General features: G+C 47.2%; 1 protein-coding gene across 2 annotated transcripts; it reads right to left on the minus strand.

The window, feature by feature from the left end:
- Positions 1–1,195: 1,195 nt before the first annotated feature.
- Positions 1,196–16,963, minus strand: setd1a (SET domain containing 1A, histone lysine methyltransferase). 2 transcript variants are annotated; one of them, XM_086056078.1, is made up of 21 exons: positions 16,744–16,963; positions 15,681–15,825; positions 14,864–14,962; positions 14,505–14,775; positions 14,292–14,422; positions 13,968–14,224; positions 12,034–13,723; positions 10,154–11,140; positions 9,428–9,583; positions 9,243–9,327; positions 9,046–9,179; positions 8,923–8,959; positions 8,173–8,359; positions 8,002–8,036; positions 6,018–7,261; positions 5,357–5,708; positions 5,061–5,242; positions 3,943–4,053; positions 2,703–2,822; positions 2,478–2,615; positions 1,196–2,292 (listed from the first exon to the last, which is right to left on the minus strand). In XM_086056078.1, the coding sequence occupies exons 2-21, from the start codon at positions 15,816–15,818 to the stop codon at positions 2,119–2,121; spliced, it is 6,528 nt and encodes a 2,175-aa protein (XP_085912204.1). In that variant the 5' UTR covers positions 15,819–15,825; positions 16,744–16,963; the 3' UTR covers positions 1,196–2,118. The 2 variants fall into 2 exon arrangements, with proteins under 2 accessions (XP_085912204.1, XP_085912206.1); XM_086056080.1 differs by lacking the exon at positions 16,744–16,963 and adding an exon at positions 16,564–16,737.
- Positions 16,964–17,368: the final 405 nt, after the last annotated feature.

The following is a 17,368-nucleotide window of genomic DNA, read 5'->3' on the forward strand; positions in this document are numbered from 1 at the left end:
TTTTTACACCCCCGCTGTGGACAAATCTAAAAATATTGCAATGTGTCGAAACAAATCAAAGGTTGTATACTAATGGTGACAGACAAAAGAAAATTTTAAATATTAACGTGCATTTTGAAAAATAGTAGTTAATGGTATAGTATAATAGTATTTATCTATTTATTTTGAACATGTTGCAGCTATTCTGGTCCTCCTTAGTTTTTCCATACTGTACGGTATGTCTGGTTGTTTAAAAAATATATTTTTCATTCGTAATTTTGTATGTTTAAACTCGTGTACCTAATGCTCTCCTTTGGACTGTCATTCAAGTTTGCAACATACTGTGAATGGAGCTGGAGAGTGGGTCAAAGTTCATTAGTCTTTCAACATTTTCATGCCAACGAACAAAAAGTTGAACTTGATGTTTCATCATTCACCAAAACAAGTCACGTGTAATATATTATTGAAGAAAAACGACTTTTGACTGTTGTTAGCATTACAGCAGTTATCTGCCTTTTTCTACAAATGAAAAAAATGAGCGAGGCCTTCTGCCCAACTATTATCTCACTGTGAGGCTTATTAACATAATTACCAGTACCACGCCCACACTGAGTTTCTTAGCCAGTAACATGATTAGCGACATTCGCCAATGTTCCACAGCGAAAGAACCACTTTGCGCTATTATGTTCCAAATGGTAAGCAGAGCTGCAGCGTCAGCACATATTGGCAATGTAACTCTGTGTTGTTTGATGACATGACACCCTCTCCCCCCTTTTCAGTAAAAACTGGCACTTATGTAAGCAAATAAGAGGGAAAGCATTGTGCCTCATTTTCATTGTGCCAAGTTATCAAAATGGCTAGTGTTTACTGTCAAAATTCATGATTACTTTTGTACTTCTTTTTTTTTTTGTTTAAACAGTACTTTTACACAAGCATCTGAATTTCTACTTACAGGGTGTGAGTAATTCGGCCACAGACATGTTAAGGCACTTGGGAAGGGTTTTAAATTTTGAAATGAAGGCAAATTATCTCCTTTCACACTACATTTGCCAACAAAAAAACCCCGTGCCATCACGCATCACCTGTTTCATCCATTTCAGGTCACATTCAATCACTTCCTGTCGACATAACTGCACGCAGGTGCGTCATGTCAAGGCAGGAAGCGGTCACGTCAAACGACTTCCCTTTTGCCTCTTCTCGGACAAAAACAAACGACTTTTTCTTTAAAAAATATTTTTAATGCACCATTAATAAAGGGTCCAACGCATTAATACAAGATTGCAAATAATATTAAAACAAGGAAGAACCATACAAAATAAACGAGTTGAAGGTATGTACATGTGTCCTGGCGTGGCGAGAGAGAACAAGGGCGAGGGAGTGAAAGGGGGGGGGGGTCTATTTACAGCTCAGTGTGTTTCTACGAGAAACAAACACATTTTATTTACATCCATTTTGTTTTTTCATCACTTCATCCCGTAAAGCAGAAAAAGACTTTTTGCTTTTGTCTTTTTGTTACTCCACAGATAAACTTTGGACAAGTCGCCTTTTTTTGAAATACCCACTCGGTAAAAAATAACCTCTAGTTAACCCCCCCTTTTTTTGTTTGATTTTATAATCCAATGCAAAACAAAAAAAAGTGCCTGTTAAAAACACTTGTGCAAAAACACAGCGACAACAAAACCTGCAGGAATTTGGTGGGAGAATTTCAAAATAAGGAAAGGACGACATGGAAACGGCACTTAAAAAAAAAAAAGAAAAAAAGAAATTGACAAGCACTAACTCAGGGAGGACATTCTGTTTTGGTTTGTAAATGGCAGATAACTTAAGGATCTAGATAACAGGGACGCTTGAAACACTACTCCATAACAGTAATATTATATAATACTATCAAAAACAATCCCAAAACAAGGACAAAGTTGGTATAACATAAGTGGAACATGTCAGATTAAAAGTTTTAAAACCCTGAATTTGTGTTGACTTCCTTGTGCGTGGATCTGAGTGGACCTTCCGAGCCGAGGTCCCGCCTACCCTCGCCACTCATGTAAGAGTGGAGGGGTCGGGGGGTGGGTGGATGAGGACAAAATGGCCACCAAAAGTGCGAGGTGTGGTTTTTCAGGTGGTGGGATGGCGCTGGGAGCCTTAGTTGAGTGTTCCGCGACAGTTCTCGGTGCCGCACAGGCACGGGATCTTATTCTCTTCCAGTGGGAACTTGTAGTCGTACGTGATCTCCTCATTGACGGCGATGGCCTGCTTGGAGTAGATGACGATCTTCTTCTGGGACTCGATGGTGATCACCTTGGCGTAGCAGTTGGGCTGGAAAAAAAAAAAAAAAAACACGCAAGGTCAGTATACTTCAAATTCATCATTACAAAACAGAGGCAACAGAAAATCTGATATAGCGGGGGCACGAACAAATATTTGTGATATAGTGGGGGAATACTGTGGACTAGGTTTTTCCCAAATCGCATGAACATCAGTGAGTGCGTGTATCCACTCACAGTGCAGCAGTGGTTGATAAAGCGTGCCAGGTTTCCACACTTGGTGGCGTCGATGATGGTGTCGTGGTCCACTCGGAACAAGTAGCTGCTGCCGATGCCTTGCTGGGCGTAGCGCTTCTCGCGATTGTCCGCCACCATCTAACCACACAGCCGCACACACATTATATTACATTCATGCTGACATTTGGTACCGCTGCCACTTTGAAGCGTTTAACTGAAGCTCACCTGTCGTATGTTCTGACCCACGTACTCGATGACCATCTCGTCGGCAGCGATGGCCTCCATGGCGAACAGACCCCACTCGTGGATCCTGCTGCGTCCGAATCGAAGCTTCTTCTTGCGGAACTGCACCACCACAAGATACAATACAATACAATTTTATTCATATAGCGCATTTCATAAATAAATAAATAAACATATATACCTCATGTGAAATACAGCGATTCCAATCCACTGTGTTGTGACAACGTGTGCTGTGAGAGATCAATTTCACTTTTCCCCCTCATTTCATTTTCACGGAAATTACTTATTTTAGGTCTGCAACAAGCGATTATTTTAAAAACTGAGTGATCTGTCAATTACCCGAATCGCATTAAAGACACGTTTAATTTTTTCATCCACTCATTCAAAAACAGGACATTGTTTCTAATTGACACTAGAAAACACACACACATTAATTATGATTCAGTTACTGATTTAGTCCATAGCATGTTGGAAACATGGCAAAAATATTGATGATTTTTTTTTTCCAATGTAAATGATTAGTCATGAAGGACTACACCAATCTGAGAATATTTACTGTTGAGAAACTGAAATGATTATACATATATAATGATAATTACCTGAATGATTAATCAATTATCAAAATAATTATGGATTAATTTGATAATCGATCGGTTGCTGATTATTGATTATTTGTTCTACTTCTAATTTATTCATTTTCGACAACTGTGCAGTGACAGTGCCCTTCATACAGCTAGGAAAATGTTGGTTTTTATCCGCGGCATGAGAGGCTCTAATGGGCCTGGTTTGTGGATTTAAAATTAGTCGAGTATTTACTAAAAAAAAAAAAAAAAACTTATGTAAAACCGAAAAACAATATAATCTCATAATATCTAAAAATGTAATTCACCAAAAATAAAATACACTTCAAATGCTGATTTATAAGTAACATTGAATAAAATATTGCAATTAAACAATCACAATATACAAAACATAGAAATGAAACAATTAAAATCCTTTTTTTTTTTTTTTTTTAAATAAAGTGCTGTGCATTATTCTCTCGCCAATGATTGAAGTCGTGTGATAATTTCCTGCATGTCCTCACTAGCACACCGACAACTTGGTTGTGTAACATGAGGTTACTGAAGTGGCATTTTGAAGACATCATGTGCTTTGAGGGTGTCTGGAAATAGGGTCAGCTGCAGAGATTGAGGTTATTGACGTGCGTGTTTGTCGGCCGTACCTTGAGCTGGTTGAGCTTAAGCAGGTCAGAGTCCATAACGGCCGGTGTGCCGATGACGGTCAGGAGGCGCCGCTGCTCCGAGCGGCGCTCCGACAGCAAGCGGTTGGTACCCTGAAGACAATAAATAAATAAATAATGAAGAATACCTATATATCTTATGAGGAGGACTGGTGATGTTATCAGATGGCCTTGAGGTGGAGGAAAGGCAAATGACCTTGACCTCAATCCAAGGAATTCAGTGAACTTGATGTGAAATAACTGAAAGCAGATAAGAGCGCTGAGAGACCTGATACTGCAGTGAAACGTTGACTTCAGACATTATTTACGACTTTCCTTCCCTGACAGTTAAATTCTTCAAGATGTTTTAAGATAGCATTCCAGGCAACCATCCACTGGAGCATGGTGGCCAACAACAACTGTTAATAAGGAACTACCCGAAACAAACAGTGGAAGTGGACCTTCGCTCCACGCAGGGTGGCACAACACTGACAGCAATGTGGTCAAGTAGAGCAGAAGTGCACCGCCAGTGAGCACGAATGAGCCTTTTTCTTTAATTATTTATACAACAAGGTGGGAGTCAATAACATTTTCCACTCTGATTTGGATATAAAGCATTGTCTAAATTTTCAACAGCATGCAACTATTTGTCACGTTCTAAAAATTCCCACTTTTCCATAAAAAAAAACTTCCAATTGAAATGAGTAGATATTTTTTATATTCAACCAATTCTTCCACTACTTATTTACAACTTCAAAATGTCATTCAAGTCTAATAGTAGAGTACAATGCTGCCATCATGTGGCCTATATAGGCAACTACAAACCTTTTGGGGATGCGCCTATTATTCTCAAATGTTTGCTAATTGTGCATAGTTGTAAGTAGTAGGGGGGTTCCATTCTTCGTAACATTTTGCCATGACGTGTTTTGTCATGTGTCTATTATTGTCAAAGGTTTGCTAGTTGTGTATAGTTGTAAATAGCAGGGGGTTCCATACTTTTTGTGACATTTCTGTCATGTCAAATGTGCCTTGGCACAAAGTTTAAGAAACACTGCTTCATACGGCGTCATATCCTAGCCTAGTTTGCGCTCTGCCGCGAAGCGTAAGAGACCCAAACATACCGAGCTGTCGACGTTCTCCACCTCCCGTATGACTTGTTCGGGCAGGTCCAAGTCCAGGTAGACGTCCTTCTCCTTGCGGCTGATGGCGTAGTAGCCTTCGCTCCTGGCGCAGCCCGTCACGTGCTCGCGCAACTGCCCGTCCGTGTTCCTCTTCTTCCGTCGAGGGTTTGGCAAGTTGGTCAGTGCAGCTCAGCGTTAAGGTGGATTTGTCATCATAACATGAGTCGAACAAAGGCATTGGCAATGTACAGCTCGCGAACCGACGGCACGCTAGATGGACAGCGTGATTAGGATATCAGTGTGCTGCACCCAGTGGGTGTCGTTGAGCCAGTCGGAGTTGTGGTCATCCTGCAGCAGCTTCTCGTACGTGGTCTTCAGCAGCATCAGGTCCTCGCCGTCCAGACCCGAGTTCCAGATGTCGTATAGGATGGTCATCTGCTCGAATTCGCTGCGGTTATCGTACTTGATCGCCGGAGGCGCGGGGCACGGCGCCGGTTTGCTGGACATCATGGCGGCCTCCTGCAGGAAGAGGCGTTCGCTCTTCCTCACGTCCTCCACCGCCATCGCCGACTCGCCCTCCGAGTCGGTGCTCGTCAGTTCGCCGGACTCCAGCTCCTCTACGTCCACGTCCTCTTCTGCGTCAGAGTCCTGCAAGGCAACGTCACCGCAGGCCTGGTTCTTGTACTTATTTGACATGATTGGTAAGTTACATCACATGGCCCACACCGAACGAGCTGCACAGATATATTAATAAAATGAAATAAAAGACATTTTCGCAGCGGACCATGTATGCCCGAAATGTGCGTTAACACCCGGGCAGGAACGAATTACATGTGAACACACGTGACTCCAGTGCTACAGTGTTTGATGTGAACATGATTTCTCTTCTCATGAATGCAGTTATTTTGCATAACTGTTCATGCAGGACGGGTAGAGTAAAAGAGTGAAAGCACACACCTCTCGTTTGCGTTTCTTTTGCTTCAAGGCTGGCGTCTCCTTCGGTTGCTTTGTGGGAAGAACCTCCAGATTCTCCTTGTCTTTACTTCTCTTCTTTTTGCTCTTCTCCAGCTCCAGCGCTTTGCTCGCCTGTGACCTCTTGCTCGGAGGAAGCGTCGCAGTAGCCTGGCTCGACTCCTCAGACAGCAATCCCAAGTACTCTCCCGCGTCGCCTCTTGACGGAAGCGCCTCGCCGATGACCTCCTCGGGCGCCTCCAGCACCCCAGAAATGGCGTTGAGGTCGGCCGGAAGCAGGACGGAGGACTCCTGCTTGGAGGTCTTCTTGGAGGCAGGTGGTGCCGCGAGGACGGGCGGCCTGCAGTAGTTGTGCTCCATGAAGACCAAGATGCTCTCCGAGCTCATGACTCGCGACAGAGCCTCCTCGGAGAAGAAGCCACCCTCCATCTTCTGCTCCTCGGCCTCGTCCGACGTCTCCGTCTCCTCTGAGTCTCCAGCGTCGGGATCCATCTTCAGGGCCACGTCGGCCAGCACAGACAAGTCAGCGGCGGAGGCCGAGGCCGAGGCCAACTGGAGCAGGCTCGACGCTCCCAGCTGCTCTCGGAGCTTCAACCTCTGCTCCTTCTCCTCATCCTCGTCTTCTTCTCGGAAGGAAGTGGGAATGATGGCGGTCCGGGACTTTCCGCGGGGTCGCTTGCTGAGGGGAGACGTAGGGGGCGCCTCCTCGAAGGCCATCCTGCACATGGAGGCGTGGTCCAGCGGGAGGTTCTGCACAGTACGACACACCATGATGGGCGGGGCAGAGGATTTGGGGGAGTCTTTGCCCGAGGCCCGCTTCCCCGGCGCCTTGGTCGGGGTAATCTGAGGGGCAGCCCTTTTAGACTCGTCCGAATCCGGAGACCGTCCACACGGCGGCACGATGAGAGCGTTAGCCTCGCCCGGTTTGGAGGCAAAGGGGAGAAGCTGGATGCCGTGAGCGGGACGCGGACCGGCGGCGACTCGAGTGTCCAAAGGTTTGGCGGGCGACAGCGGGGGAGCGTCGCCCGGCGTTTGCAAGGGCGGCGAAGACACCGACGGCGGCAAAGATGACGACAGATCTTTGCTTTCGTTCTCCTCGGTGGAGAAGGAGACGGTCTTTCTGCGCTTCTTGAGAGGGGGCACCAGGACCACGGGGGATGGAGGACGAGGGTAGGGCGGGGACGGGGGCCGCATGGAGGGGGGTCCCGCTTTGCTTTCTTTGGCTTCACCTGGAAGACATTATATACATTTTCAGTGACTGCCCTACAGTGGAAAATGCGCCACTCGATTTTGCTCGGCTGTTCCTATTTTGCCCCTACTGTTACATCACAGTTGGACTGACTGAAATAAGCCTGCTCCCGCTCGAGTTGCCCCATCCAATGACTTGACAGACCTCATCTGCTATTTTAGAGCAGACAAAAAAAGGCAAGCAGAGCTGCAGTGTTGTTGGATGTAACGTGTGATCTGACGCCAAATTCAGTTTCGATTCTGAGTGTGCCGTAAGACACCTGGAAACTATTTTAATAGGTGGGAAAATGGTTGTCACCTTGATGAAAGAGCTTCAAAATCATATGGCCAACGATGGCAAACGGGCGGTATAAAGTAAGAAGAAAAGTGTTGCCATGGTGACCCAGCATTACCAATTACAGTGGTTTATCAGCCATGATCAACTCATTCACTGCCAGACATTCTCAGACCCTCTTTTACCCTCACGTTTGAAAAAAAATTGAAAAACAATAAATATCATACAAATAAATTCCTGGGATTGAATGGCTGGACTGTGAAAAGACATGTAAATTTGTCATTGGCATTAAACGAGTTAATAACACATTTATCCACAAAGGCTTTAAAAACAGACCCAGCAACAACATACAAAATAAAGTGATTCCTTATCGCCAAGTCGACATCTATTTCTTACCGGCTTTAACAATAATTTAAGCAGCTTACATTTTGATTTGAGATGACTTACCAAATTTGAGCTCTGCCTTTGTCAATACCTTCTCCCTGATAAAAGCACAAAAGCAAAGTGTTATGAAGAGCATTTTCAGGGAACACACCAAAAACAAAAAAAACAAAAAATAATAATAATAGGAGTATTTATTTATTTACTTTTCGCTGCATCAAAAACGTTGAAACATACCTGCCATCTTTTTCCACCGTGCTGTCCATGGTGGACTCATCCATGGTGTCCGGCGCGTCGCTGTCAGGCATCTCACCTTCCTCCTCTTCATCTTCGGAGGAGGAGGAGGACGAGGACGCATCGGAGGAAGAGCCCTCGGAGGATGAGGAGAGGCTCTCGTCGTCGCTGTCGGCGCTAAGGGCATCGTCTAAAAATAAGCAAAACACTTTTTGAACTCTGTGCATTACCTCAAGTCATTCTGTTCACTTCTATTGTACAAGATGGCGTTTGTCACCAATATCAGGCGAGAGGAGCCATAAATGAAACATATGTTACCAAGAAACGTGTGTCCAAGGCTGCAGAGGACTTTATGGATTCTGGATGTTTTGCAGCTATATTGTTTTTCTATTGTGCAAGGTGGAGGTTTATAACTAATGAGAGGCGTAATTGCATTCATCACAACACCTACATTGCATATGTGCAGGTCCCTATATGTAACAATTTATTTGACTGTGGATTATTTCCAATCATTCTGTTCATATCTGTTACGCAAGAAAGGCAACTAATTGGAGTGACAGGCGAGAGTAGCCATCACATTAATCATGACACATACCTATGTGACGTGGGTTCTTTTTTTTTTTTACTGTGTGGATTATTTCTAGTATTTCTGGCCTTTTTTATTAAAAACAAGTTGGGGGTTATTCCAAACGACTGATCGGAGAAGCCATCGCATTAACAACAACATTGTAGGGTTTGTGACGTGTTATTTACCATCAGACTTGTCACTCGCTCTCACTTCTCCATCATCCTAGAAAAGACAGTTTAAGTTGCCATCAAAAAAGTCATCTGAAATGCCGCCCTCCAGCTATCAAAACAGGCAGCCCAAAATCAAACCTTTTCAGAGGAGGAGCCGTCAGACGTCTCCTCTCCCTCGCTGTCCAGCTCCCAAGGTTTTCGACTCCTGGGCTTCTTTTTCCTCCTCTTGTCTCGTCCTGCTCGGCCAATAGCCGGCATTCTCCCGTCTGCGCCTAAAGACCAGGCAGGAGTCAGATGGCCCTCTTCTGAAGTGACATGACATGAACCCAACAAACCTTCGTCATCCTCATCTGGCGGCGTCGATGGTCGAGGTCTTTTCATGTCTCCTTCGGTGAGCTCTTGAGGCTCTTTCCTCTTCACCTTTACAAAAAGATTTATTATTAATTTTTTTTTTACAATTATAGGTTTTTAAAAATTGTTTGTCATTTGTTGCACTCTCTGACAGCGCTGCATTAATTACCTTAAAAGAAGGTAACCTGAGTGCTCCCCGCAAGGAGAAGCCCTCCACGCCACCACTTTTGGCCCAGTCCACCAGAGACATGAAGGGCTCGCGAGGACGATTCACCTTCTCCTCTTTTTTCTCCTCGTCACGCATGGCTGACATCGTCTGGAATGGCTGAAGACAAATACAATAAAGCTTAAAAACATACTTTCTAATTCATTTCTATTGTACAAGGTGGTGACCGAACCAGTTTGAATTAAACAATCCCAAACCAAATGCGGTAAGCGACTCCCTGCCGCACTCCTACCGACGCACTGCGATTAAGAAACTGAGTCCCCCGGTCTTCTTAGGACCGCCACACACTGAGCGACGGGGCCCAAAGCGGAACAAAAGTGTGACCTAGTATTACGTTTTTAGGCTCCACATACAATATTGTACTGTACAGTATTATTAGTATTTTAGTTTTTATTGAATCATAAAAACATGGCGCGATTGTCAAGGAGGAAGCCGATGGCTACAAAAGATGGGGAAGCGAGGAGCGATCGCGTTAATTAGATGACAGTACATTGCAAACGTTCCGATGCATGCCATGGGCTTTTGACTGTGAAATATTTCTCAACGACTGGTATATTTCTGTTGCCCAAGATGGCGGATGTACTGAATAATTGCTGTAAGGACAGGTCAAATTACTTAAGAGTACAAGTCAAAAAAGAAGAAGAGTGAGGATAAAAAGGACTTCTTTACCTTAGCCTTGGTCTCCTTCCTGTCCCACCACTCATCAAAGGTGGCGAAGGCGATGTTCTCCACCATCTTGCGGTTCAGGTCCCTCTGCATGATGTTCTTCATCTCCTGGATGAGCGTGGCCAGTGCCATCTGCACGGTAGCTTCGTGAGGATTCTCAGGCAGGAGGGATATCTCCTCGGCGGGGGTCTGGTACTCGCCACCCTCACCGGGTGGCATGCTACCATAGGCGGGCGGTGGCATGTATGAGGGGTAGTGTGCGGCCACGATGTGTGGCGGCCACGCTGAGTGCGGAGGTGGGAGGTGCGAAGGGGGCGGTATCTGTGTGCTGTGCGGGTCAGTGTAAGGGTAGGGAAGCATGTGGGGTGGCATATAGCGGTGATCCTGCTCGTAGTGTGCGGCCGCCCCGCTCCCCTCTTGTTCCATGAAGGGGTGGTGCGGGGGCGGCAGTGAGTGCAGGTGGTATGAGGAGTAGTCCCCCGTCGCAGCCTCGCCCGGCGTGCCGTTAGAAGACGACATGCGCAGCTGATGCAGGCGACTGAGCATGTGCGTCTGCATCTGGAAAGACATGGGCGCCCCACCAGTGTATTGGTTCATCAGTTCCATTGAGCTGGCATAGTCATACATGTGGTGGGGCATGGGCGGAGGATACTCTGGGTGCAGCTCCATGTGAGGGGGCGGTGGGATCCCGGGAGGTGGGGGCGGCTGCAGCGAGTAACCCGGCGGCGGTGGGGGCGGCAGGTGGGGCGGGAAGGAAGGGATGGGCGGGTGCATGGAGGTGCCAAAGTGCTGTGTTGACTCAGAGATGGGCGGGGGCGACGACGCTGAGGGGTCTGCCGCCGCCTGAGACGGCATGGCTGCCTGGGAGGACGACGGCGAGGTGCAGGAAGTGATGGAGGGCTGGTGGGTGGTCACCGTCGTGATGGACACCTCGCCCTCCTCTTCCTCCTCTGAGATTTCCATGTCTTCCCCCGATGAATGAGGGGAGGACTGGAAAAAACCCCCCCCACATGTTTAATACTGAAATGGTTTTGTTTGATACATTTGGAAAGACAGGGTAAAACTTTAAAATGTCTCTTAATTGAGGAATTTAGAAATGGAAAATTTGGAATTCTGAGTAGAGTTGGAATTTCGGAATGTGAAAAATAGTTTCCAATGTATGCTGAATGAGCTTGAACATTTTAAAGTTGCAATGGTTAAAAATGGTCGAGAAATCGCAGGTTCAGGGTCCCATTATTTTGCTGATTTTTTGCACAATAACTATTTTGTATTGCCTCTGGTTTATTTGGGGCTAATTCCACTGTCGTAAAATGGACAGAAAATTGTGAGGATTTGGGTAATGTAAAAATGATTTTCAGTATTTCCTGAACAGTTTGATTTACATTCAAATGGTTTGAATAATCATTGAAAAATATATAAAATACATATAAGTAGAAAAATATGGGCAGATGAATTAAATTTAGAAACAGTGATTTTCCTTTTTTTCCCCAGGGACAATTTGTAATTGTGGGAAAAGTGGCTATTTGGGTCTAGGTATAAAATAGCTTCCCAGATATCCCCAAGGAACTCCAAATTTTGACCTTGGAATGGTTTGAAATGAATGAGGAATGTGGACATTTTAGAAGGACAAAAAAATGGGAGGAATAACAATAGTCTTTGACTAAATGCTTTATAGCACATGGCATGAGAGCAGCCACAAATTTGAAGAGCAGTGGTTTTTCAGTATTATGACAATGACTTGTACTTTGCTTAACATCCGGCTCCTAACCTAATTCTGTGTCAGTCCTGTGATTGACAGGTGAGATGTCTGCACTCTGAGAGCAAATAAGAAAAATAAGAAGAAAATAATTGCAATAGAAGACGGCTAAATGACGAGCGCTTACCTGACTCTGCCCGTTGTAAGGTGGCGTGTGCGCTCCTGTCCTGTTTTGGACGTCAATGCTCACATCCTGCGTCGACTCCTCTGGGACGGCGTCCGTCCCCAGTGGGCCAACCGGTGGCAAGAGTTCCTCCGGGGGTGGCACTTCCACGGGCGTGGAAGCCGGCGGCTCGGCGGGACTTTTCCGTCCGTCTGTCCCTTTCCGCACGTCTGTCCCTTTCCGCCCGTCTGTCCCTTTCCGCCCGTCTGTCCCTTTCCCTCGTTTCCTGAGGCTGTCTCGGTCACGCCCCCCTTTGCCCCTCTCCTTCTCCCCGCTATTGCCTGCCTGGTTGGCACCGGTGTGCTCACCCGCAGCGGTGCCCGCTCGCCCTCTTTTCGTCCCGCCTTCTGAGCGCGGACCCCTCAGCTTATCCTCCTCATCTTCCTCATCAGAGGCAAGGAAGGAGAACTTGGCCTTCTGCTCCTTGAGGAGCATCTCAATGCGGGAGTCCAAGCTGCTGCTGTGGTAAGCGAATGGTAAGCTTTCATTGGTGCAGTCCGGCTCCGGGGAGGCAGAACCACGTCGGCGACCTGGTGGCAAGCTACCGGAGGCGGCAGGGTGCTGGGGGAGGGAGGTGGAGGAAGTGGGAGTGGATAAGGAGGCGCTGGCGGAATGGGAAGGGGACAAAGGCGGTGGTGTCTTTGGTGGGATCGGTGGCGTGCTGGGACGGCGTTTGGGCTTGGTCCACTGTTCCTCTCGTTTGGGACTATCCTGGTTAAAATCAAGTGTTCCCAGTGTCTCTGCCACAGCGGCGGCAATGACGGATGCCGGTGGCAGCGGCGGCGGAGGTGGGGGAGGGGGCGGCGGCAGAGCACCTGCCAAGGGTGCGGGGGCTCTCTCAGGGAGGCTTGTACCCCCTAGACGAGTGGACGCATCCAATCCCTGAGGAGGGACCGGGGCGGGATCTTTGGAAGCGGAATACGTGGAGTAGGACGAGGGCGGCGGGGACATGCTGTTGGAGGAGGAGCGGTATGAGTTGGAATTGTATCTGGGGTCCGAGTTGCTGGAGTGGTCAACGTCCCGCTCCCGCTCTCTGTCCCGGTCGCGATCCCTGTCGCGGTCATGGCTGCTTTTCCTGCGGCTGCCATGGTGGTTGTGCGAGTGGTGGTGGTTGCGGTGCCGCTGGTGCCCGTGTTCGCCTGAGCGCGAGCCCGTGCTGTCCCGTCGGTAGCCCCGCTCGTCCCGGCGGTCCGAGTGGTGGTGCGAGTGATGGGAATGGTACTTGGAGGAGGAGGAGTTGGCGTCCTGCTGGTGATGGTAAGACGCCCGCCTGGAGACGCCGCCCACAGCCCCATAGCGCCCTCCTGCGTCTCTGTCTCGCTCCCGGTCCCGCTCAGTCATGAGAGGCTGTTCGTACTGGGACCCTAGAAGTGGCGGGGGCATGGCGGAGTGATGAGCCATATGGGGGCCTGGTCCTCCGGCGTTGGAATACGGCGGGTAGCAGGGTGGCTCATTGGGACGGTACGAGGCGGGCGGGAGGTACCCGGGACGACCTCGGTGGTACAACGAAGGTTCGTGAACGTCCTCGGAGTAGCGGGACACTTTAAATCCGCTGCCTACCGTGGACGACACCGCAGAGGAGGAGGAGGAGGAAGGAAGCATGTCCTGAGGGGGATAACCGCTTCCCAAAGTGCCCGCGTTATAGCTGCTGTGCCTGCCAACAAGAGAAGTAAAACTTTTTAGCTAATCAACGCTTGAGTTGCCACACTCCCCTGTCCCTCATATGCACTCAAAAAAAGTAAAAACAAAGGCCATTCGTGACGGGTAGCGACCGGGCCGACCCACGAATAGCGAAAATCCGCATATGATTGACGCCCATCGAAACGTATTTCCCCAATAAAAACAACACAATAAGTGTTGCTTACAAGCGAACACTACTAGTCGAGCAAACAACGCACCGGGTTCCGGAATAGCCGGATTCCTGGGAGAACGGCGTCCCGGATCTGGAGCTGTATGGTGTTCCGCTCTGAGAGGACGCTGAGGACCCCGAGGTGTAGCCGCCTGTCACGGACGAGGAGGGGGGGGTGTCCAGGCGATGCTCGCCGAAACCAGTATCCGTCGAGCCGGGAGTGATGTTTCCTGACTTGAGGGCTTGCTGGACGCCTGCCGCCAACACTGCCAGCTCGCTGGAGAGGCGCCGGCGGATATCAGCAGACTGCGGACAGGAATGACGTGTTAGCGTTTGGAAATGAAATAAAATTTGTATTCTATTTGACAGTTACCACATCAGGCGTTTGCTGCGTAGGGGTCTGCGGCGCGAGGCAGTCAACTAAGGCCTTGCCCCCCAAGGGGACCGTCTGAGGCGTGTAGGAGCCATTCACAATCAAGTCGTAATACTTCTGCCTCTGCTGGCCTGCAGACATAATAATAATATATATATTTTTTTTTTTATGTGTGCAGTGCAGACAGGTGGTGCCCCAACTGCCTCCGGTCACCTTTGATGTCCAGCTGTGCGTGGATAATGTTGCCCATAACCGAGGTGTTGTGCAGCTGCTTGACTGTGTCCTTGGCACCACGTGTGCTGGTGAACAGCACTCGAGCCAGGCCCAGGTGCTTCCTGGTCTTGGGGTGGAACAGGATCTCCATCTCCTCCACCTCGCCGAACTTGGCGCACATCTCGGCCAAGAAAGGCTCCTTGATGTTGTCGTTGAGCCGGGCGAAGGTTACCTCTTTGAGGGGGATTGGACCCACGTAGAAGTCGTCCAGCTGCGGATCAAGGAGGGGGAAAAAAAAAAAATCAGGGAATGACACATCGGAATGCGCGACGCTTTGATATGTGTGGAGGTCTTCTCACCTTGAACTTTGGCACTGGCAGGACCATCTCTGCATATCTGGACCATAATCTGCGGGGTCTCGGGTCCCGCAGTTCACCCACAGGCGGGAATCCAGAGTCCTAGTGACATTTTCTATGCATGAGGTATTGGAGTGCAACATATTTAAAACCCGCAGCACATGTCTTTTTTGTTGCAGCGAGTTTTTGATCGTCAGTAGGTGTGTGAGGGTCAGGCATCGTCTGTTGTTTGTTGGCGAATTTCCAGGTCCATAAAGGGGGCGCTATACATGGTATATACTTGGTCTACAGTATGGATTTGAATTCAATCAACCAATCGTGAGTTGTGACACTTGGTGATGATGTCATCATAAATGCCTCAGTGCACTGGATGGAAAAAAGAGAGTGGAGTTGATGAATTTATGGCCTGCACCACCACATTTGTACAACTGCAGAGTCAATGGACCAAAAACAAAGCATTGAAAAATCCATGCGTGTCAATTATTTTATTTATTTATTTTTTTTGGCGGGGGGCAGTCAGTTCAGGATTGCTCATAGATGTTGACGTAGATGTCTACACTGCTTATTGTGTTCAGGGTCATGTGGAGCTGCAGCCTACCCCAGTTGACTAAGGGCAAAAACTAGGTGGACTACACTCTAACATGGACTTGACGCCAGTTAATCACAGGGCACATATGGAGAGACAACCCTTAACACTCAGTTTGTTTCTGAGCACACGCTGCCTGCACTGAATGTCGCCTGTAAGACTGTAGAACCACACACCACTGCGGTCACATAACCTGTGATTAAAAAATAAATAAATTATAATAAAAATACTCACAGGCACGCTGAAATGCACTCCATCGTATCTGTAGATCTTCTGTGCCACCCGTCTGATGGCCGGGTCCTGGACCAGTTTAAAGCTCTTCCACTGCAAACTCACAGCTTTTTGTGTGTCTGCACCGCTGTCTGGATCCATCCTACAGCTACCAAAATACGTTTGTTTACATAGTGTGTAGGGATTGCAAACAACACAAGCAATTACGTGCACAGCTTTGGACTGGCCAACAATACAAATGCAAAAATCGAACATACCCAAGCAGGACACGCTTGAAGCGCGAATGATTACTACTTGTTTATCGTAAATGAATACGGCGAAATGCATAAAAGAAGATATTTGGCTGACGTTCGCCGCTCCAGGTAAGACGCTGTCAAAACAATGAGCGAGTTACGTCACAGAGCACTAGTTTAGTTCAGATAGCTATGCTAACATGCTAACAAACAGCGACAAAACGCCACCGGGCTGACCTATTCGCACAAAATAAGAGTTCGAAATGAACAAAACTCGAATCGGGTTCTCAATTTGGTCATAAATATGACATTATAAGAGATTCGAATACTCCACAACGGCGGTAAATTTGTTAGCTTTTTTTGTGTGTACCTGCTAATGCTAAGGCAAGTTATCAAGACGGTCGGCTAGCGCTAACTTAGCATAAGCGTCAACTTAGGTAGCGAAACTGATCACATTTGCCACACTGTGCAGTCGATACCATATTATAATCAGCGGTCGTGTTATCTAAGACTTTACGGGACTGTAGGGTTTGGTTTCCTCCTGATAATACAAGACCCGCAGCTTCGAGAGTCCTAGAGCGCGCTCATCTGAGAGTAGTAGCCCGCCCGCCGCCAGGCCCGCCCGGGCAACAAGAAAAACACAGTCCACCCACCAAAACACAAACGGGACAGCTCCGACCCCCGCGCTCAAGCGAAAGTAGCAGGCGAAAACGATGCCGCTAACATTCCGGTTGATAGTCGAGGCAAACGCGAGCCCCTGCGGAGCACCGGGGAGTTGTTTTTGGCCTCTAAATGCCCAATATTATGGAGAGAGCGGCCATCGCGTAACAAACCTGAAAGCCTCGCCTGTTCTCCATCAGAGGAGGCGAACGCAGCATACAGCTTCTCACACGCACTTTCCACTCATAAAATTTGAAAAATAAAAACCTACCAATTGTGCAAATGAGCAACAAAACAACTCTGAACGACAATAGGTTTTTATGTGAGTGATTTGAATATTATTTTGATACATTTTCTTTGCGTAAATTGTACCGCAAATACACAAACGAATCTGCGTTTTTAAATCGAACAAGCGGTTGGCCTAAAGCTGCTAGCAATAAAAATGTTGGCCATTGTATTAGTACGCTTTACACTAACGTCAATGATCGTGATATGTTTATGAATAAACGACTTGAATATATATATTTTCAGGTTAGTTATACAATTTAAAGTACTTATGATCGAATATGCGTTTTGAGTACTGTATAACAAGCAGAGCGTCCACTGGTGGCTATCTTCTAGAATTACATGTAAGTTCTAAAAAATAAAATAAAATAAAATAAAATAAAATAAAATAAAATAAAATAAAATACAGTATGTAACCAACTCAAACCAACAAGATTGTGAATGACGTTTTAAATTCAACGACATGGAATATTTTGATTACATTTTCGCGTAAATTATACCAGTGCAACATGC

The sequence above is a fragment of the Filicampus tigris genome, chromosome 16, assembly GCF_054856515.1.
Source record: "Filicampus tigris isolate MCC_2025a chromosome 16, RoL_Ftig_1.0, whole genome shotgun sequence".
Lineage (NCBI taxonomy): Eukaryota > Metazoa > Chordata > Actinopteri > Syngnathiformes > Syngnathidae > Filicampus > Filicampus tigris.